The sequence below is a fragment of the Rutidosis leptorrhynchoides genome, chromosome 5 (genome assembly GCF_046630445.1).
Source record: "Rutidosis leptorrhynchoides isolate AG116_Rl617_1_P2 chromosome 5, CSIRO_AGI_Rlap_v1, whole genome shotgun sequence".
Lineage (NCBI taxonomy): Eukaryota > Viridiplantae > Streptophyta > Magnoliopsida > Asterales > Asteraceae > Rutidosis > Rutidosis leptorrhynchoides.
In genome coordinates, this window is record NC_092337.1 from 103067195 (window position 1) to 103090543 (window position 23349).

At 30.7% G+C, this 23349-nt stretch overlaps 1 protein-coding gene across 1 annotated transcript; it reads right to left on the minus strand.

Moving 5' to 3' along the window:
• Positions 1-5872: 5872 nt before the first annotated feature.
• On the minus strand, positions 5873-10977 carry LOC139848013 (uncharacterized). Its single transcript, XM_071837754.1, has 5 exons — positions 10604-10977; positions 9848-10518; positions 7250-7663; positions 6319-6521; positions 5873-6232 (listed from the first exon to the last, which is right to left on the minus strand). Exons 1-5 carry the CDS (start codon positions 10915-10917, stop codon positions 5972-5974), a joined length of 1863 nt encoding a protein of 620 aa, XP_071693855.1. The 5' UTR covers positions 10918-10977; the 3' UTR covers positions 5873-5971.
• Positions 10978-23349: the final 12372 nt, after the last annotated feature.

The following is a 23349-nucleotide window of genomic DNA, read 5'->3' on the forward strand; positions in this document are numbered from 1 at the left end:
CTTTGATTACTTTTTTTTTTTTTTTTTATATATATATTTCTTTTGATTCTTGCGCGCACTTGTGGGTTGTGGGGTTTGCTTGATTTATAGTTGGATGTGTGAACGGTGATGATGGTGATATGAGAAGTAATGTTGTAGATGTTTTTTGACACGTTACATAGAAGATATGGCAAGTGTATTTCTCAACTCTAGCTCTTCATCATTTTGGTTTAAGGGTTTCCAAGTATAGTAAGTTTATAAAGACTAAAAGATATGTTGTCTAACTTGTTTGTGTCATGTTACTCAGTTTTTCTTGCATTACGTATTCATGGTGGTCGTGATGCTCATAATGACATGTGGGTTGTTGCTAAATTTGGAGATCGTTATCAACTACAGCTGTAAATAAATTGAGCCAAAAAATAGTTTGTCGACATTGGGGTTAGCTAGAAGACGGTGTACCATTCTAGTAGCATAGTCAGGGGCGTCTTCGCTACATGTGCAGTCGTGCAGAGTGTGCAACCGAACATGGCCCAAGATATTTAGGGGCTCAAAATTTTGAAAAATAATAATTCAATATTTTATTTACAATAGCGGCATATTATTGAAACTAAAACTTTTAATTGTAATTAGAAAGTTCACGGATTACTAGATTATCGATATCTTAGGGAGTATTGATTATAAAGAGTTGATAATTTTGATAATTCTAGTTGGATTATCTTTTTATATATATTAATTTATTTATGTCAATAAATGGGCTCATTTTTATGTTTCGAACGATGGCTCTCAAAATCATTAAGACGGCCCTGAGCATAGTGGTTGAGGTTTTTAGATTTAATCATACCTAATATCATATTTTGGGTGGTCGGGGATAATGTTATAAACGGTAATAGTATTACCAGTTTAGATCGCGTATATTTAAATGAAAATACTTGTTTTTTTTTCCGGATAATTAGGAAAAAAAATTCCATCCGTTTATAATAAGTTTGTGATTCAAGCTTGAATAGTTTGAAAGTTGAAACATGTTTATCAAAAGAGTTAAACAAAATATACGCGGTCGTCCTGGTTCACAAAATTCATTGCCAATTAACTTTTTTTTTTTTTTTTCCCCTCCAGCAAATTCATTATACTTGTGAAAAGTGTTATTTACATCATTCACTTAATTTTTAGTCATTACAACCAGTGACATATTAGAATTTTTTTTTTGAAAAAAGTACCATCATTCTTACCAGATATCTGATTTTTAGAGTGACTTGACAGTGCCTTTTTAGTATAGTTATCACTTAAAAAGTTATACCGGCTTCTTTTTAGAATTTAATTTTAAATATAAAGTTTAACGACTCAAACTAATTTACTTTTCTTGATAAGTATAATGACCAGTGCGTTAATCTTATATCATATTTGATTATATTCAATTAGAGAGCTTTAAAATCCATTGAAGCCATGTAGATGAACCAAGCTGAATTTGAGCTCGGTAGAAAAAGTACACGCTAAATATACATGCATGCATCTTAACACACAAATAAAAAATCAAAACGAATGTAACAAAAGAAGTTGGAGTTGAGTTCTTGATCATAACCATGGAAAACTTGTTATATATTTCAAAAAGGCAATATTACTTACACTCTAACTTGTAGAGACCCATCATAATCCACCTGGACGAAATCTCCAACATTTGGTTCCATTTCGAGGTACTGACTTCTATATGCCATGAATGACTCCAAGTAATATCTTTAAATTGAGCAAATGCACAGCGGAAGATTTCTTTCGTACCTGAGAATAAACATGCTTTAAAGTGTCAACCAAAAGGTTGGTGAGTTCATTAGTTTATCATAATCATTCATTTCCATATTTTAATAGATCACAAGAATTTCATTTCCAGTTCTCATAAATATACGTCACATGCATAGAGACAAAAATCATTCATATAGTGAACACCTGATAACCGACATTAACAAGATGCATATAGAATATCCCCAAAACAGAAATCCATCTGTATAATATAAACTCGAAGTACTAAAGCATACCATTTTCCAGTATGGGGGGAGTTAGTGCCCGTAGATCTACCTTTAGGATTCGCGTCAATTAGGGTGTCTGTTCCCTAATTCTTAGGCTACCAAGCTAAAAGGGTGATATTCGATTTCGATAATCCAACCATAGAATGTAGTTTCGATTACTTGTGTCTATTTTGTAAAACATTTATAAAAACAGCGCATGTATTCACAGTCCCAAAAATATATATATTGCAAAAGCATTTAAAAAGGGAGTAAATGAAACTCACCATACTGTATTTTATAGTAAAAATACATATGACGTCATTTATCAAGTATAGGGTTGTCCTCGGATTCACGAACCTATATCATTTGTATATATATTAAAATGTATAATCGTAACTGAATAAGTTTATATATTATATTATATATTATATATTATATATATTTAATTTGTGTATATGTTCAAAATGTTTAGTATTAATATAGTTATATATATTTGATTAGTATTTTAATAAAAATCCTAACTTATTATATATGGATATTTATATAAATTTTGGTAATATGATTTAAAACATACTTATAACCTTAATAATATCTTTAAAACTTTTATTTTTATAAACATAATTATTTTTAATAATAATGATATAGATAATATTGGTACTAATAATAATGATAATTTTAATGAAAAACAAAATAATAAATTTAGTAAAAATTATCATAATGATACTAATAATAGCAATATTACTAATGATAATCATGTTAATAATAATAATGATAATATTTATAATAATACATATGTTACTAATAATAATAATAGTAATAGTAATAGTAATAATAATAATAATAATAATAATAATAATAATAATAATAATAATAATAATAATAATAATAATAATAATAATAAATTTTATTATTTTCATTATAATAATAATCATAATCATAATAGTGATAATAATACTTATTCTTACTAAAATAAAATGGTAAAATCATATTCTTTAATGATGTTGATAATATTGATATTAACTACAATTTTAATTATAATCATAATGATAATAATGAATGATACTTACTACCTTAGCGTTAATAATAATAATAACTATAATACTTGTAATAATAATAATAACTAATAATAACAATATTATTAATAATAATAATAATAATAATAATAATAATAATAATAATAATAATAATAGAAATGAAATTAAGAGTGTATACCCCTTTAAAAGCATTTTCTAAAAAAGTTTGCTCCATACGAGACTCGAACCCGTGACCTCCCGCTCACCAAAACTATCCCTTAACCATTACGCTGCTATGTATTTTTCTGTTTAATACCGCTTCCAATTAAATATAACCCGTATCCTTTAATCACCATTAACCTTGGGTCACAGCCCAATAAATTGTTCAGCCCAATACTTAAACTAAAAGGAATTCGGCCTGCTATAGAACTAAATCGCATTTAACAGCCCACAGCAGCAAAAAAAGGAAATACTTCCACGATTATTTTGTTTAGAATTCATAGTGGAAGGCATAAACCGTCGCTATCTATACAGCTATATGTCTCGTGATAATTACAACAGCTGGAAAGTTATAGTTCTTTGTGGGGTTGTTGGAATTCAACAGAAAGAAAAACACATCGATCTTAAATCTTCGTCAATTATTTTACTGTATCATTAACAAAACATCCTTCATTGCATTATTATCACCTTGATATCAGTGACATGATTATGTGAGTCATCATCTTCATTCCATTCGTAAACAAAAACAGAAAATAGTAGCGAGCAAAACAACAAACGTAGCAGCTCATCATCATCATCTATATCATCAGCAAACATAACTGAAATCTTTCATCATCATCATCATCATCATCATCATCATCATCATCGTTTATCATGTATCAAGATCATTATCATCCTAACTTCATCACTAATCATCTCGTTACAATCAACTCATAATCTAATCATCATCTAATATCATAACCATCTTATCACCTAACCTCATTTTCACAATTCATATACCTTCATCGTCCTTCTTCGTCATCTCCAATATCCATAACATTTATGTATCATCATCATTATTTTGGTCCGCAAAAAAAAAAAAAAAAATTAAAAAAAAAATATCGACCAGATGTCCATTATAATCCTAATAGCTTTATTATATGCCCACTTCTATTATAATATATGACCCACTAATGAGTAAGAGAAAAAGTGGGGTAATCCTTGCTTTTAAAAAAATTGGCCATAACACTTGCATCAAATTGTCGGCCATGAATTGCTAGAGTGGTTCCACAAGTATATAAAGTATTTGATAATGCTATATATATGTTCTATATTCAAGTTGCCTTAACCTTAAATTATGAACCTATCATACCCTTTTCTATTTCGCTATATTGCTCGGTAGAAGAAAAATATACGGAGTAGTTAACAGCACTAGGTACAGCAGTGCGTTCGTGGTACGGTATCATGATGACCAACAGAAACAAGAAGATAGCAGTTGGAAGTAGCGAGGAAAAACGAGATGGGGAAAAATAATATATAGAAATAAAGTGGTGTTTTGGGGTGGTAATGCGTTTCAAATTGGTGATAGCGAGGGTGCTCAAATGAAACCGAAACATAATATGCAGGTATTCTCGGTTTGGGTTTGTACAAGAAAAAAATGAAGATGATGGTAGGGTGGTGGCGGTTGAAGTGGTTCATGTCGTTGGTTGTCGATATGGTTTTTGGGTTTCGAACTAAACGGAACCAAGTAGCAGCGTAGTAGCAAAAAAATAAATGGGTGCTAGATGGTTGTTGTGGGTGGTGATCAAGGGTTCACGAATGGTGGTGTAGGTGGTGGCTTGATGAAGGATAGAGAGTGATGGGTTTATAGAAACATAAAATAATAGTATTAGGTTGTAATGGTTTGTGATCGAGTGTCAAGTTTGTATGCATGCCTCTGTATATATAACAGGAAGATAATTGATCAAAAGGGTGAATTGGTGGACATGAATCAATTAAAAAAAATAAACACAGAATAAGTAGTAGAGGAAATGACAAACAAATTGAGGTGATGATTGTAGACAAGATATCACAAGAATCGGGAAATAAGAAAAAAAATATAAAAGTTGATGTGCATCTCTAACTGAATTTGTTACTATATGAATGATCAATTTTCTTATAGCCTAGAATTATTCGACTCAAATCACTTTATCAGATAAGAGACAACAGATTCCCTAATTAAATGAATTTATCAATTTCATATTTAATTAAAACTAATAATTAATAAATATCTTAATAATAAAAATAAAAATACTAATTATGATAATAACAAAAGTATTACTAATATTAATGATAAAAGTAATTAATATTATCAAATAATACTGATAATAATAAAAATAAAGGTAAAACTAAATATAATGATAATATTAATAAAAGTTATAATTTTTATTTATTTATTTAGTCTATATAACACATTTTCGGATCACCGTTTATTTTTAAAATCATATAAGTTTAATTTTAACTTGTTTATTATCAATCGAAACGTCAAACGAGTATTACAATCATTGAATATTTATTTTTAATATATATATATATATATATATATATATATATATATATATATATATATATATATATATATATTTTTATATATAGAGATATATTTTAAATAATAATTATTATAATATCCTATTTTTATTTTATTAATTTTTAATAACAACAACATATAATACTTCAAATTATATTTCGAATTATTATTTATATATACCTACACACATATCTATTTACAATTAATTGTTCGTGAATCGTCGAGAGCAGTCGAAGGTCAATTGAATATATGAACAATGTTTCAAAATTTGAGACTCAACCTATCAGACTTTGCTTATCGTATCGGAAACCATATAAAAATTAAGTTTAAATTTGGTCGAAAATTTCCGGGTCGTCACATAACTCAAAACATTTGCCTAAATATATCAAAAGAACAAGCTATACCACTAATGTAATGTCAAATATGAGACCTAAATCTATCTAGCCAGGAAAAAGCAAAAATGAAGGCTCTACACGAATCTTCTTGTTCACAAAACTAACTTGACTTAGTTTATTATGACACCATACTAATTGTTCACTTGTTAATTTAGACATTTGTAGCACCCTTGAAACCAACTTCATATCTACTTGACAAAAAAAGTAAAGCACTTGATCTTCTATCTCATCATCTTCTCTACAACTTCTTAACTTCTTTAGTATGCAATTTCCACTTCTCAATTGTTCTTTCAACTTCCTTTGTTTCTACAAAAATCATTAATAAAACATCACTACGACTCAATTTTTCTTTAAGTTAACTCAATCTTTGTGTATAATTGTAATTAACTAACCTTGTGTAAATCTTTTTGAAGATCCATGAACAGTTGCGAGTCCTCGGGGCTTTGTAACTCGACGGGCGCTTGCCTTTTATACTTGTCCGCGCGAACGAAACGCCAAAATATGCGGATCGACTCTTCCAATATCTCGACAAGCGCATCACTTGTTATATCCGTTACAACTTTACTTTTCGCCTTCTTGCTCTTCAAATGATCATCTGCAAGTCATTCATTAATAAAAAAAACCATGTTAACTGGTCGTAAAGTTTGGGTGAAAATTTTGACCCATTTACTTATGAACGGATTAAATTGGGTTGTGTCTTATGCCTGATGTGCCAAACATGTGGAAAAAAATGGGTAAATGGTTAAATTTTGACCCATTTAACGGATTAAATTGGGTTGTGTTTAATGTCTTACGAGTCAAACCTGTAGAAAAAATGGGTAAATTTTAACCCATTTACTGATGAACGGATTAAATTGGGTTGTGTTTAATGTCTTACGGGTCAAACTTGTAGAAGAATGGGTAAATGGGTAAATTTTGATCCATTTAGTTATGAACGGATTAAATTGGGTTGTGTTTAATGTCTTACGGGTCAAACATGTAGAAAAAATGGGTAAATTTTGACCCATTTACATATGAACGGAAAAATTTGGTTGTGTTTAATGTCTTACAGGTCAAATTTGTAGAAAAAATGGGTAAATGGGTAAATGTTGACCCATTTAATTATGAATGGATTAAATTGGGTTGTGAATGTCTAACGGGTCAAACATGAAGAAAAAACTGGTAAATGGTTAAATTTTGACCCATTTACTTGTGCACGGATTAACTTGGGTTGAGTTTAATGTCTAACGGGTCAAACCTGTATAAAAAAATGGGCAAATGGGTAAATTTTAAACCATTTACTTATGAACCGAAATTCCCACCTGAAAGTGATTGTGTTCTTACCTCTAATGACGGGAACTTGTAGAAGATTACGAAACACGCAACGTTTCTTAACGTAATTCTGGATTCTTGGACCTTGAAAAAGTTCATCTTCTATGAATCTTTGCAGCAACACTTGAAATTGTTGAAACTCGTCTGCAATCTCATTAAACCGACGGACCCCACGTGGGTCCGATTCCCATATATCCAACGCCTTTTCGTATTGCCAATGTAGAATTTCCCATGAAAGACACATTTGACCGATGTACACGACTTCTAAATCACTTTGTAGTTCTTTAATAAATGTAATTGTGGGGTCATCTTCATGTTTCTTGCCTTTGTTATTAGTGAAACTTTGACTAAAAAGTGTTGTGATTTCTGGAATTGAAGATTTTGAACTTGAAGGTGACCAAAGTGGATCTTTTAACTGTAAGAAACCTGTATATCATACATATCAAGATCAAATTTTTAACAGTTATAATTACCCAAAACCTATATTGGTTGTAAAAGGAATACAGTTGACTTCTAAAAGTCAAACATAATTTGTCAAACTCAAAAGCTATCACGTTGTAACTCGAATTCGATGGTTGTCGATTCTTAACTACAGTAGAAAAATAAAAAAAATATACTGTATATACTTAGGTAAACTGTCTCAACAGATCAATGAGAATAAAGGTACCAAACAAGATTTTGTGGGGATCTGTATTGAGTAATATTAAAGAAAGCAATCACAGAATTAAAAATAGCTAGATTGACAATTACAAGACAGATAACAAATATTAAGACTCAAATTTTGTTACAAAATCTTAATAAATCTTTATCAGACTTCACAAAACTAACAATTGCAACTTCAAATTGCAATCAACTTTCTAGAAGTATTCAATAAAATCTTGTCTGGTTGGTGGAACTATTATGTTGGTATGAACTTTCTAAGCTTAATGTAAAATAGTAAACTTTTTCAACAAACATAAATTGGGTCAAATCAAATTTAAAACATGTTTCTGGTCTTATTAAACTTAACAAATAAACAAGTTTTAAGGAAAAGGAAATCACATCCATCCATGAGTGCATATCCTTTAGGATTGCACCAACATATTTAGTGCTTTAGACTGTATACTAATCTTGTCCCCCACCCCATAACCAAATGCTGGTTCGTACCATTCTTTCGATTTCGAAAAAACGATCTTGTGGATTTAAATAATAAAGTTCAAAACTTTTACATTACAAACCAAATTTGTCCTAAAAACCAAACCTTTAATTTATCAAGTTATGAAATAAAATAGTAAAGTTCATCATTTTATGATATAAATTAGTAAAGTTTAAAACTATGTGAGTGGTGTTTGGTTTGTCCTAGGTGGTTGGCTATTTGCGTGCGCAACAACTTCCACCTGGCATGCCTCTCGTGTTATGTTTACAAGGTCTTTTGGCTCTATTATTCGAGGCAACAACAAGCGTCGATTTTGTGGCGTCTTGACTGCCGATTAGAGCCTAAATTAATTTTCAGGCAGGTTTAAATACCCATGGAAATTTGATTCCTACAATTTCCATGGCCTATATTTTTTACTTTCATTTTTATTTATTTATTTATTTATTTATTTATTTATTTATTTATTTATCTATTTATTTATTTTTTATTTTTTATTTTTTATTTTTTTGTTTTTTACTTTTATTATTATTATTATTATTTTTTTTTTTAATATATATGCCGGAGGTCCGCACGGAATCAATCTCTCTACTCTGGGGTAGGGAGAGGGATGACGTTCTCTTCATGCGGGTGGAGAATTTTTTCTCGACTCGTGGATAGAGAAACGATTTCTCTTCTATTCTAGGATAGAGGAAGGATTGTCTACATCTAACCTCCCCCATACCTCGCATATGCGGGATTGGGTATTGTTGTTGTTGTTGTTTAAAACTATGTGAATTTTTCTCTACAGAGCATTTTTTTTTCTATGCAATTTACTTGATTTTTTGTTCTAAAAGTTGATTGATGACCTAAAGTTTATCAAGTTATAGTTTGCTAAAACAACACCCATAACCCTTCTCTTGTCCCCCACCCCAAAAAGATACTAACTTTATTCCATTCCATAAGTCATCATTTTTATATATTGCAACCTGAAAAGGTCCCATAGTTTTTGTGACTCTCTTAAACCCCACCTAACCAGATGAAGTGGGTCCCTTTCCCTTTCCATATTCATTTGAAACATGCTTACATATCATGAAAGATAGGCTGCAACACTCAGCAGCAACAGCACAAAATGCATTGCTAACATACCTTCAAATATTTCATTTATTAGTTTATTTTACTTTATTTTATTACTAGTTGGGTTAACTTATTCAATTAGACAAGAAAATGAGTCATATTCATACTTCTCATACCTAATTAAGAAAACATGATTATTTATATATTCTATATTATTGTTCAATACGTAACTATTACTTCGATGTTGCACGTCCAAACACCTAAGCATGACCATGTCCTAAAGGCAAAAGCCACCAAAAAAATATCATACTAGTAGTGGCGGATCCAAGAGTTTTTTTCCGACTGGGACAAAGTGTTAAAAATTGAAAAAAGCAATATAATAAATATAATAACTTAAAACGTCAAAGGATTGATTTACGTACCTATAGCATACATTTTCTGGTAATTGAAAATGTCGAATTTACGCATTCTTTCTCTATAGGTCTTGTAAAACTTATGAACATCACCCATCTTAGTTCCACCATGTTGGTACACCTCCTCAATCTTCCATGGCTTCAACTCTTCCATAAATTTCGGAGACGATTCAGATTCTTCAAAAATTGTCGGTAAACCTATCGCTCGAACTTTCTTAATCTCCATTTTTAACTGTTCAATCATTTCTTGATGTTCCCATAAAGATTCTAACTTGTTTGTCGTATCATTTGATAAACTCTTTTCGTTCTCACTTGGATTACTTGAATTTGCACCAAAGTTGTTTTCAGATAAGAAGTCGGATTCCGTCCAATTGTTATGTTCTTTATCGTCTTTTTCAACCTTTACATCAAATACCAATTCAAAATCCCCATCAGACAAGAATCCATCTTCAAGGTTCAAATCAAACGTTGGCGAAAGCGGACTGTTCGAACTAACTAAATTTATGTTTGAATCAACAATTTCATCATCTACTTTTTCCAAATTCCCTTTAGTAAAAGTATCAATTTCTTCTTTTTTCTCTATTTCCTCAATCTTTTTCTCACTTGAACTTTCATTGATTATTTTCTCAACAACACATTCTTGATCTTCAAAATTGTTGTCCCATTGATCATCATCATACCTTAACAAAAACCAAATATTATTCTTTAATAATGCAAAATTAACAAACTAATTACTATTACTATTATATTCTAAAACATACATACCCTTTTTGAATTTCATGAATTGGACACTCATCTAACACAAACCCATCATTCAAATTTGCATCAACTTCATTAGCTTCCAATGAAACCTCATCCGAAACGATATTTTCAGCGAAACTATTGGCATGAACATATGAAGATGGTTCCATGAATTGTGATGAATCTTTATGCTTTTTACTGAACTCCTCAAAAGTTGGAAACTTGAAAGTAAATACAAACTCAGGGGCCTCATTGTCATCTACTTTTTCTTCATGTTTTTCATCAACCAGGTTATTTACTTTTCTTGAAACATCTAAAAATTCTTGCTTTTCTTCCATGGCTTCTGTTAATACAACCTTTGAATCATTTGATATCCCCTTTGAACAACCACAGTTCCTTCAAAATTGTATCATAAAAAACACCCATAAAGTTAGCAAATAGATTATTTATCTTCATGTTTATAGTACATCATATCATCAATTAGCAATTAAATATTAAATAAAAAAGTAAACAAATATATACCTTGTGACAAAACCAAGTAGGTGAAGAAAATAAGTGAAAACAAAAGACCAAAACCCAACAACTAAAAGAAAGAACTTTGGGTATAAAAACTCAAGAATTGAATCCATAACTAGAAAATAAAAAAGGGTAATCCTGTTTTATGAAAAAAGATTGCACCTTTTATTCAAAATACAGTGAATTTGAATTGAAGCAAGAAAACAGAGGAAACAGAGACATAAGAACAAGAAAGAAAAAGGGTGTGTAAAATTCATGACAATTTTGACAAAGATTAAAACTTTATACTCGAATAGACTAATCACCCGTAAAAACAGATCGATTGTGAAAAGGGTATTTTATGGGGTTGAAATCTGACCTAATTTACCGAGGAAAGAAAGCACAATTTAATGGGGAAGAGATGGATACGTGGCAGCGAACATGACTTGGTATTCGGGTCGGGTTTTCGGAGTTTTGAGGTTCGCGCGTTGAGATTTGGGTAACGGTTAGTCAAGTGCTCAGAAACAAAATCGAAGAATGAGAATGTGTGGTTTTGGGGATTTGTGAAATTTTGACTAAAAATATGGATGGATGTTAAGGGCGCCAATAACGAGTTTTTGTTTCTTTGGGTCAAAGTATTTATATACAATACTGGTTTTAGCTTTTATTAGTATATTAATATAATAATAATTAATATTAATATTAATTAATAATTAAAATTAATTCAGTTTTATGAGTATTCTTTTCTTCAAGAATAGATAACAGATGAATAACTCTGGAAAAAATATGTATTTATTTTATGTTTATTATTATTATTGGACTTTACAACTTTACAATATGAATATGATATAGTTATTGTTTAAATATGGAAACTTTAAATAAGAAAAGAAAATCAAAATTGTTTGGAAGATAAGTTTTATTTGGAGGTTAAGTTTAAATTGTAGAGAAACTTTTTGATTTTAGGAAAGTTGTTCACTTGATGTCAAAGTTAATTTGTGCAACTTTACATGTAGATGTTTTGCATCCCCAACTCTTCAAATATCAAATACGCGAATTATAGAGTGTTAAAAAATTGTATATATTAGTTGCCGATATCTCCAAATAATAAACGCAAGCATCCCTTAATATGATTAAAATATGTCATAGTTACGATATATATATGAAAATTTTATGTTAATATTTAATTTTCGTGAAATGCATCCCCTATCCGTGAATCCTGGCTTCGCCTCTGTTTGGAATGTCTTTAGCTTGAAGGTCAGTAAACTTGTGCAACAAGGAACTAGGCGTTTAATGTTTCACTATGAATAGACCTGTAGCCTCATTGTAATTGTGTGCACGTTATTATTAGTGAAAATTCTCTGAATTGCTTCCGTGGACTAAACCTTTTTCCGTGTTTGGAGTTGAGATATAACCACGTTAAATCCTTGGGTCATTTATCTTTATTTTATCATTTTCTTTGCTTTAGCTAATTCGTTTGTCGTTCGTAGGTTAGTGATTGGTGTAAATCATTTGTCTTGTTTGGGTCTGCAAATCCTAACAAGTGGTACAAGAGCTTTGGCTTCGAACATGATGGCGAATTAAAAGCAGATATTCAAGTTTGTTGATGATTAGGTTATCATTAGGAGAAGAAACGATGGACATGTTTTTGTGTCTTGCAACATGTATCGAGATCTAGAGACTTAGTTGATCGTGGTTAACTTGGGGTATATCTATGTATCCAGAAAAGTTGATCACACCAGGGTTAGTCTGATTCTTGCGGGTTATGATGTAAATAGGACACCGATTGCATTTTGATGGTGATTGATTCGCGTAGGATTACGGAGTCAGGGTCGGTTCGATAGGGTTTGTTGCAGAAGACACAAGGAGATATTTTCGAGAGATCCGGGTAATTGGATCTGAGTTATTGTTCCTCACTGTCCCGTGCGAAGGAATGATTGAGCACAATTCGGATGTTCATGCGCATCGGTATAAGAAAATTCATAGTGGTTTGTTAACTATTGGATCGAATTGAATTTTGGCTGTAGGTAGGAGACACATGGATCTATATGTGGTAAAACTTTAAGGCTGGTCGGACCGTTGGATTTTCATATACGAATTTTCGATTTTAGGCAGTTTTCAGGATGAATTTTTCGAGTTTGATGACGCGAGTGTGAGATGGTTTTGTCTTGGAAACTTCGGGTGATATATGTTACGAGATATTACGAAGGTTTGGGCATTCGGGTAACGACATGATGAATCCGGGTTGAAATCAACAGTGGGAGTTATTGGAGAAGTTTGGCACTTGCGGGTTTGAAGCGGCATTCTAAAGTTTTTTGGTCGTATATTCCAGGGGATTTGGAATATACGGGCGGGTTTGAACTGTAATGACCCGTCCTAATCCATATGGATTGAACACCTGGTAATCGACCTTAGCAAGATGCATATAGAATATCCCCATCATTCCGGGACAACTTCGGACATGATAAATTCGCCATCATTCCGGGACAACTTCGGACATGATAAATTCGCCATCATTCCGGGACAACTTCGGACATGATAAATTCGCCATCATTCCGGGACAAATTTGGACATGATAAATAGGGCATATTCGATTTCGATAATTCAACCATAGAATGTAGTTTCGATTACTTGTGTCTATTTCGTAAAACAGTTATAAAAGTAGCGCATGTATTCTCAGTCCCAAAAATATATATTGCAAAAGCATTTAAAAAGGGAGCAAATGAAACTCACTCTACAATATTTTGTAGTAAAAATATTCATACGACAATACTGAACAAAGCAGTGTTGGACTCGGATTCACGAACCTATATCAGTTATATATATTAAAACATATAATAAACATGTAATAATAATCAAACCAGTTTATATATATATATATATATATATATATATATATATATATATATATATATATATATATATATATTATTTATTTAGTTTATTCATATCTTTGTTATTTTAAAAGTTATATATATTTATTTGTATTTTAATATTTATACCTATAGTTATATTAATAATAAAGATAATACTACAAAAATAAATAAAAAGTCATATGTTAATAATAATAATAATAATATTTGTGATAATAACAATGTTAATGACATTAATAATAATATTAATACTTATATTAATACTAATATGATATGATAATAATAGTAATGGTAATAGAAATACTACCTCAAAGAAGTAGCCCTTAAAAAGAAATGACGAAGTCCGGGTTTGAACCCGCGACATCCCGCTAACCCGATAACACGACAAACATGGAACCATTTCTATTTTTCTATCAGCGACAACATCATCATCTTAAACATCAATATTTATACCATTTTCATTTCGATAACTGTCATAAACTTATTTCTAGTCATCAACACTTAATCATAAACATCATTTTCATTAACAATTCACTACCATTATCACGATATCATTTCATGATCATTATCATGATCTAATATCATCATCGTGGCATCATAATCCCGTCACTATAAATCATCTAATTATCATCATGATCATTGTATCTCATTCATCATCATCACCGTGAGCCTCATCATCATTCTGATATGGTATCATCATAATTATTATTTATATCATTATCTATATTATTATTTATACCATCACATATCTCGATCACTCACCCTAATAAGATCTCATCATCATGAATCTCATTATTCATTTTCACATAACAACCATCATCATCCTAATATATATAAGCGTATCTCATCGTTTTTATTATTTTCATAATCGTCATTGTTTACTATTATCATAATTTTCGTCACCTTTCATCAATCATCATCACACATAATATCTAACATCATAATCCTCATAATGATCATCAGTTAAATGTGTGTGTTTGTTTTGTTGTCGAATAGATACAAAAAAATGAACTGATAAGAAGTAAGTTCATGGCCCGATATATCACGTATCATTTTCTATTACCTAATAAGGATTGGGTTCGGCCCATATAGCAACCACGAGTATTCGACCCAGCTAGAAAAGGAACTCGGCCCAATTGAGAACATAACCGAGGCCCAATCAAGAAATAAAACACAGTCCAATACCCAATTAATTCTCGGCCCAAAACAAGTAGTAAATTTACGGCCCAATGAAGTTTTTAGAAACATGGCGGTCTAACCAAAATTACTGTAACAGGTTGATACTTTTTCTTTACTAATCAACAAGTGGAGTTAATTATTAAGGAGTGTCGGTGGTGGATTAAATAAAGGGATCAGATTTAGCAAGTGGACAACAGGAGTAATATTTTAAGACATAAAACTATAATATCTTCTAGTTCCCTACCAACACTCACGTTCATCACAGCTCATCATCATCACTTTATTCGCTGAACAAGAGAAAAGAAAACGCAGCCATGGCAGCTAATTTCGAAAGAGAATATGGATAATTGTTATGGTTCAAACAGAAAACAGATTGGAAGTGCAGCAGCGCGAGTTGGAAGTGGGGTTTAGTGTTTGTATGCCATAATAAAAAGCATCTACTAGTAGCTACTTTCTTCGCATAATTCAATTCATAGTTACTTCGATTTGCAATTGTTCATTTGCTGAAGGTGTTGGTTGTTTAATCGAATTAGAAAATGGAAAACAAAAGATCATAGGTGTTGTTGGGTTTCAATAGTGTTATGTTTAAAGATGGTCATAATAGCAGTAAATAAAGAATACCTATGCAGATAAATAGCTTGATGATCGATGGTTATATTATGGTGTTGTTATTAGTTTATTGTGAGTCTGTAAACAGAAACATAAAAGGAAGATAGCAGCAACAAACAGTGAATCGTGAAGCAAAAAGAAAGAAAAGAATAAGTGGGTTTCAGGTTCGGTTGTAGCATGAAAATAGTTTATTACGGTGGCGATGTCTCTTTTGGTGATCAGAGATAACAGAAGTGAAACCGAAAAATAAAAACATCGCAGGTGGAATGATGGCGGTTGGAAATAGAAACAAAAAAAAATAACTAAATAAATAAATAGATGATGATGGCGAGGTTGGTTTCGCAAGTGACAGAAGGTGTGTGGTGGTGATTCTCAGTCACTAATCAGCAACCATAACGAGAAGGTTGTTTGGGTCTAAATGATGGTTGTTTTTAGTCGTGGTTTTCAAGAGGTAAAGGTGGTTATTTGTTTGATGCATATGATTAAAGTTATGGTGAAAGGAGATTGAACAAGAAAGGAAATAGTGATCGATGGTGTTAGGTTCTTGGTGGCTCAATGGTCTTGTGGTGGTTGTTGTGTGGTGAAGATGGCGGACTCGGTGGCCGGGAGCAAGAGATGAGAAGAGATGGTTATGTGTGTTTGTGTTGATAATCAAATACAGAAAGAGGGAGATGAGATAGATAGAATGTGGTGGGATGGAATATGATGTATGTATGTATCGATTAATAAATTAAAGCAAACAGACTCCGTGAATTACGCAATCATTCAACAACAGAGAAAAGAAATTAAAGATGATGGGATATGTAAAGTTAAATGTGAAAACAAAAACAGTTACATCAATTATTTAATCCATAAACGATTTAAAAAGAATCAAGTTGATAAATATAATATAGAAATGAAATGAATAAAGATAAAAGGTATTGGGGCCAACGAATATTTTACCACAACGTATGTTATTGAATTATGAAAATCATGGGTCGAAGTCCTAGAAGATAATATCAAGTACCAAGTTGGAGTGTAATTGCAGTGCATGTGAGCTGTGTAATCGATAAAGCTTAATCTCGCATTTGCATATTCATGACCTCATTTACTTATTATATTCCCATGTTATTATTCTTAATAATAATAGTTTAGTTCTAGTAGTAAGGTTTACCATTCCAAGCATGCAAAAATTAACTAGTTCACATGAAATAACATCTTCAATTATATATATATATATATATATATATCATATAAATGACAAAGAATATAAAAGTGTCGATATTTAATTTATCTAAAAATATAGTCACCAAATCAAATACCCCGTAACTAGCAATCTAATAGTAAATTTAATTTAATTAAAGACGCTAAATGTGTTTCAAGTCATTATTTACATATATTTATATATACATATATATTTACAAACAGTTGTTCGTGAATCATCGAGAACAGTCGAAGGTCAATTGAATATATGAAACAGTTCAAAGTTTTTGAGACTCAACCTAACAGACTATTCTTATCGTGTCAGAATTATATAAAGATCAAGTTTAAATTTGGTCGGAAATTTCCGGGTCGTCACAGTACCTACCCGTTAAAGAAATTTCGTCCCGAAATTTGAGTGAGGTCATCATGGTTAACAATAAAAATGTTTTTATGACGAATATGAGTTGATAATTAGAGTTTTATCATCATTGATTAATATAGATAAAACGATTCGGTTACTCGAAGCGTACGGTTGAAGCTATCTCAAAAGAGTGAATAAGGGAATAAAGATTTGTTTTATCTTTTGACGTAGTCACGTTTGAATTTAGAAAATAAGGTGCATCTTAGCTTTTGATGTTGTTTTGGTTATTTTCCGAAATTCAAGGGATTTAAAAGAAAATCTTCTAAATCTATAAGATTTGATTCTTCGGTGAATAAGAAAATTAGGATCTCTTTAATTAAATGCGATCATCTGCCTCGATTGCTCTGTCGGATGCTTCCATTATAAATTTACCTCTTCCATTTTATTATTCTCACCATTCCTATATTTTCTTCCTTAATCCATACTTCTAAAGATTGTAAAAATGCTTAATCCAGTACTGATCCTTGTCATTTTTCTGACAATCGCTCATGTCTTCCTCCTTTTTCATCTACCACTGGAGGAATCTATTAACTTCTACTATTACCTTGGGGTTATAGTGTCTTTCATTCTTCCGTGTATTTATGTTGTTATCCGCATTGATATACGCGGTTTGTAATTTATGTGTTTATGATTGGCTTTGTATTTTCCTTTATATTTCGGAGCTCCATGCTCTTGTTTTCTCTTTCCGACTTCAAGTCAAGCGAATAATGGTCCATAATTCGTAGGTATGAAGTTTCGATTGATCATAATGTTCTAAGCAGGAAAAAATGTAATAGCACGATTTGATTTGGTAAATTATCAGAATCACTGAGAATAGAACTATCAAGAATATATTTTCTTGATATGTTTAGAAGTTAAGCAGAATGGAAGAGTTATGTAACATGACACATGATGATGGTATGATCTACTGTGAACCATCATCACGTTTCATTAGAAACTCAGCATGACTTACTGTAATAAAATCACGTTGGCCGGGCGTCATTATATTATACTAACCCATGCTTTAATTCCCAACAATTCTCCAGAATTTATTCATAATTTATACTTAGATTTTACAGAAGTTTCCAATATAATGGAATACAGAAAGCATGAAGAGGTATATAATTTCGGAAGAGAATATTTATGAAAATATCTTCAGAAATATCGAAGATATTTATGATGATATTTTGAAATTTCTAAGTTTGAAAGTTGATGAAGAAAAATTTTCCGCAAGATTTTAACATGAATCCGGAGCAAGATATTCTCTAAAGATTTCATCGGATCCAGAATTACCTGAATTCTTTGAATATAGGGTTTGGTCCTTGTATTTGTCCTTGGTCTCCTTCATGGTTAGCTCAATCCGTTTTTCAGTACCAAATTTTCTATCGAGCGTTCCCAACATTCCATTCTTTATTATCAAACCTTTTGGCCATTTAGACCATCTACAATTTTGCTGTTTTCTCTGCATTTAATGCTAACATATCTGAATCTTCGGTTATCAATCCGAGGTGGTTTCAAGAAAATTGTATTTTTAGATGATTAAACGCTGATGGTAATCGTCAAGATACAAGGGACGTTTAAGATAAAATCAAGTGGCAAACTTGAAAAAATGTTTAGTTGTAGAAGATGTAGCTTATCAACGATCTTTTAAACCAAAATGTGTTATAATTTATATTTTCTACTCTTTTAATACTTTTTAATTGTTCAAGGTTAGTAGTTCAATGTTAGAAGTCCATGTAGTGATCTGAACTTTTCCATGTTTATATATATTAAACAAAATTGTTATTTACATGAATAAGTGTTTTCAACATGTTAAGCAATCAAACTTGTTAAGACTTGATTAATTTAAATAGGTTTCATATAGACAATTGACCACCCAAGTTGACCGGTGATTCACGAACGTTAAAACTTGTAAAAACTATATGATGACATATATATGATTATATATATAGTTAATATTATATTATGATAAGTAAGTATCTCATTAGATATTTTAACAATGAGTTGTATACATAAAATTGAGTTTATTGAATTAAGAAACTCGAAACGATATATATAACGATTATCGTTTTAACAACGTCTTACTAAATACATATGAATCATATTAAGATATTGATACACTATGTTTAATCATGATAAATGATAAGTAAACATGTCATTAAGTGTATTAACAATGAACTACATATGTAAAAACAAGACTACTAACTTAATGATTTCGAAACGAGACATATATGTAATTATCGTTGTAACAACATTTAACTGTATATATATCATACTAAGATATATTAATATATCATAATATCATGATAATGTAATAATTTAACATCTCTTTAGGTATAATAAATAATGGGTTAACAACATTTAACAAGATCGTTAACCTAAAGGTTTCAAAACAACATTTACATGTAACGACTAACGATGACTGAACGACTCAGTTAAAATGTATATACATGTAGTGTTTTAATATGTATTCATACACTTTTGAAAGACTTCAAGATACTTATCAAAATACTTCTACTTAACAAAAATGCTTACAATTACATCCTCGTTCAGTTTCATCAACAATTCTACTCGTATGCACTCGTATGCACCCGTATTCGTACTCGTACAATACACAACTTTTAGATGTATGTACTATTGGTATATACACTCCAATGATCAGCTCTTAGCAGCTCATGTGAGTCACCTAACACATTTGGGAACCATCATTTGGCAACTAGCATGAAATATCTCATAAAATTACAAAAATATTAGTAATCATTCATGACTTATTTACATGTAAACAAAATTATACATCCTTTATATCTAATCCATATACCAACGACCAAAAACACCTACAAACACTTTCATTCTTCAATTTTCTTCATCTAATTGATCTCTCTCAAGTTCTATCTTCAAGTTCTAAGTGTTTTTCATAAATTCTATAAGTTCTAGTTTCATAAAATCAAGAATACTTCCAAGTTTGCTAGCTTACTTCCAATCTTGTAAAGTGATCATCCAACCTCAAGAAATCTTTCTTATTTACAGTAAGATATTTTTCTAATACAAGGTAATACTCATATTCAAACTTTGATTCAATTTCTATAACTATAACAATCTTATTTCGAGTGGAAATCTTACTTGAACTTGTTTTCGTGTCATGATTCTGCTTCAAGAACTTTCAAGCCATCCAAGGATCCTTTGAAGCTAGATCTATTTTTTTCATTTCCAGTAGGTTTATCCATAAAATCTGAGGTAGTAATGATGTTCATAACATCATTCAATTCATATATATAAAACTACCTTATTCGAAGGTTTAAACTTGAAATCACTAGAACATAGTTTAATTAATTCTAAACTTGTTCGCAAACAAAAGTTAATCCTTCTAACTTGACTTTTAAAATCAACTAAACACATGTTCTATGTCTATATGATATGCTAACTTAATGATTTAAAACCTGGAAACATGAAAAACACCGTAAAACCGGACATACGCCGTCGTAGTAACACCGCGGGCTGTTTTGGGTTTGATAATTAAAAACTATGATAAACTTTGATTTAAAAGTTGTTCTTCTGGGAAAATAATTTTTCTTATGAACATAAAACTATATTCAAAAATCATGGTTAAACTCAAACTGGAAGTATGTTTTTCAAAATGGTCATCAAGACGTCGTTCTTTCGACTTAAATGACTACCTCTTACAAAAACGACTTGTAACTTATATTTCTGATGATAAAACAAAACTTTTTCTGTTTATATTCATAAAATAGAGTTCAATATGAAGCCATAGCAATTTGATTCACTCAAAACGGATTTAAAACGAAGAAGTTATGGGTAAAACAAGATTAGATATTTTTTTTGATTGTTGTAGCTACGGGAAATATTGTAACAATTCTATACAAGTCATATCCTAGCTAACTTATATTGTATTATACATGTATTCTAATATATTATGTAATCTTGGGATACCATAGACACGTATGCAAATGTTTTGACATATCATATCGACCCATGTATATATATTATTTGGAACAACCATAGACACTCTATATGCAGTCATGTTTGAGTTAGCTATACAGGGTTGAGGTTGATTCTAAAAATATATATACTTTGAGTTGTGATCTAGCCTGAGACGTGTATACACTGGGTCGTGGATTGATTCAAGATAATTGATAATGCTAAAAACGAACATATATTTCATAGCATTATTCCTCAAGAAAGACAAGCTTTTAGTTGCAATTGTTCTATTTACAAGTGATATTCGTTTAAATAATAAAAGGTGAAGACAAAAGACAGATTCGACGAATTGAAGACGCAAACGACCAAAAAGCTCAAAAGAACAAAAGACAATCAAAAAGGTTCCAATTATTGATAAGAAACGTCTCGAAATTACAAGAGTACAAGATTCAAAACGCAAAGTACAAAATATAAAATTGTACGCAAGGACGTTCGAAAATCCGGAACCGGGACCAGAGTCAACTCTTAACGCTCGACGCAACAGACTAAAAATTACAAGTTAACTATATATATAAATATAATATAATATATAATTAATTATATTAATTATATATATATTATATATATAATAAAAACCGTCGGCAGAGAAAGACTCCAAGATGTGAGCTGGAATTTCAAATTCCGCGACTCGCGGAGTTTGAAGGCAAAATTCACCGCGAGTCGCGGAGCCCCAAAAATCGAAAATCCCTATAAAGCCAACCGAATTCTGATCAAAATTCAATATCTTCTTCTTCTCTTATCATACGTAAAATTTATATATATATATATATAATTTATATTTTAATTTTAATTATAATTCTAATAATAAGGGTATGTTAGCGAATGTTGTAAGGGTGTAAGTCGAAATTCTGTCCGTGTAACGCTACGCTATTTTTAATCATTGTAAGTTATGTTCAACCTTTTTATATTAATGTCTCGTAGCTAAGTTATTATTATGCTTATTTAAAACGAAGTAATCATGATGTTGGGCTAATTACTAAAATTGGGTAATTGGGTTTTGTACCATAATTGGGGTTTGGACAAAAGAACGACACTTGTGGAAATTAGACTATGGGCTATTAATGGGCTTTATATTTGTTTAACTAAATGATAGTTTGTTAATGTTAATATAAAGATTTACAATTGGGCGTCCCTATAAATTACCATATACACTCGATCGGACACGATGGGCGGGGTATTTATATGTACGAATAATCGTTCATTTAACCGGACACGGGAATGGATTAATAGCCACTAGAATAATTAAAACAGGGGTGAAATTACATTCAAGGGTAATTGGTGTAATTGTTAACAAAGTAGTAAAACCTTGGTTTACACGCAGTTGATAACCTGGTGTATTCATTAAACAAAGTATTAAAACCTTGTTACAATTCGAATCCCCAATTAGTTGGAATATTTAACTTCGGGTATAATAATAATTTGACGAGGACACACGCACTTTATATTTATGACTGATGGACTGTTATGGACAAAAACCAGACGGACATATTAAATAATCCAGGACAAAGGACAATTAACCCATGGGCGTAAAACTAAAATCAACACGTCAAACATCATGATTACGGAAGTTTAAATAAGCATAATTCTTTTATTTCATATTTAATTTCATTTATTTTATATTTAATTGCACTTCTAATTATCGCATTTTTATTGTTATTTTATTTTATCGCACTTTTAATTATCGTACTCTTTAATTATCGCAATTTTATTTTACCGCACTTTTATTATTCGCAATTTCATTATCGTTATTTACTTTACGCTTTAAATTAAGTCTTTTATTTATTTAATATTTTACATTAGGTTTTAACTGCGACTAAAGTCTTAAAATCGACAAACCGGTCATTAAACGGTAAAAACCCCCCTTTATAATAATAATATTACTTATATATATGTTTGAATTTTTATAAAAGTAAACTAATATAGCGTTGAGCTTTGTTTAAAGATTTCCCTATGGAACGAACCGGACTTACTAAAAACTACACTACTGTACGATTAGGTACACTGCCTATAAGTGTTGTAGCAAGGTTTAAGTATATCCA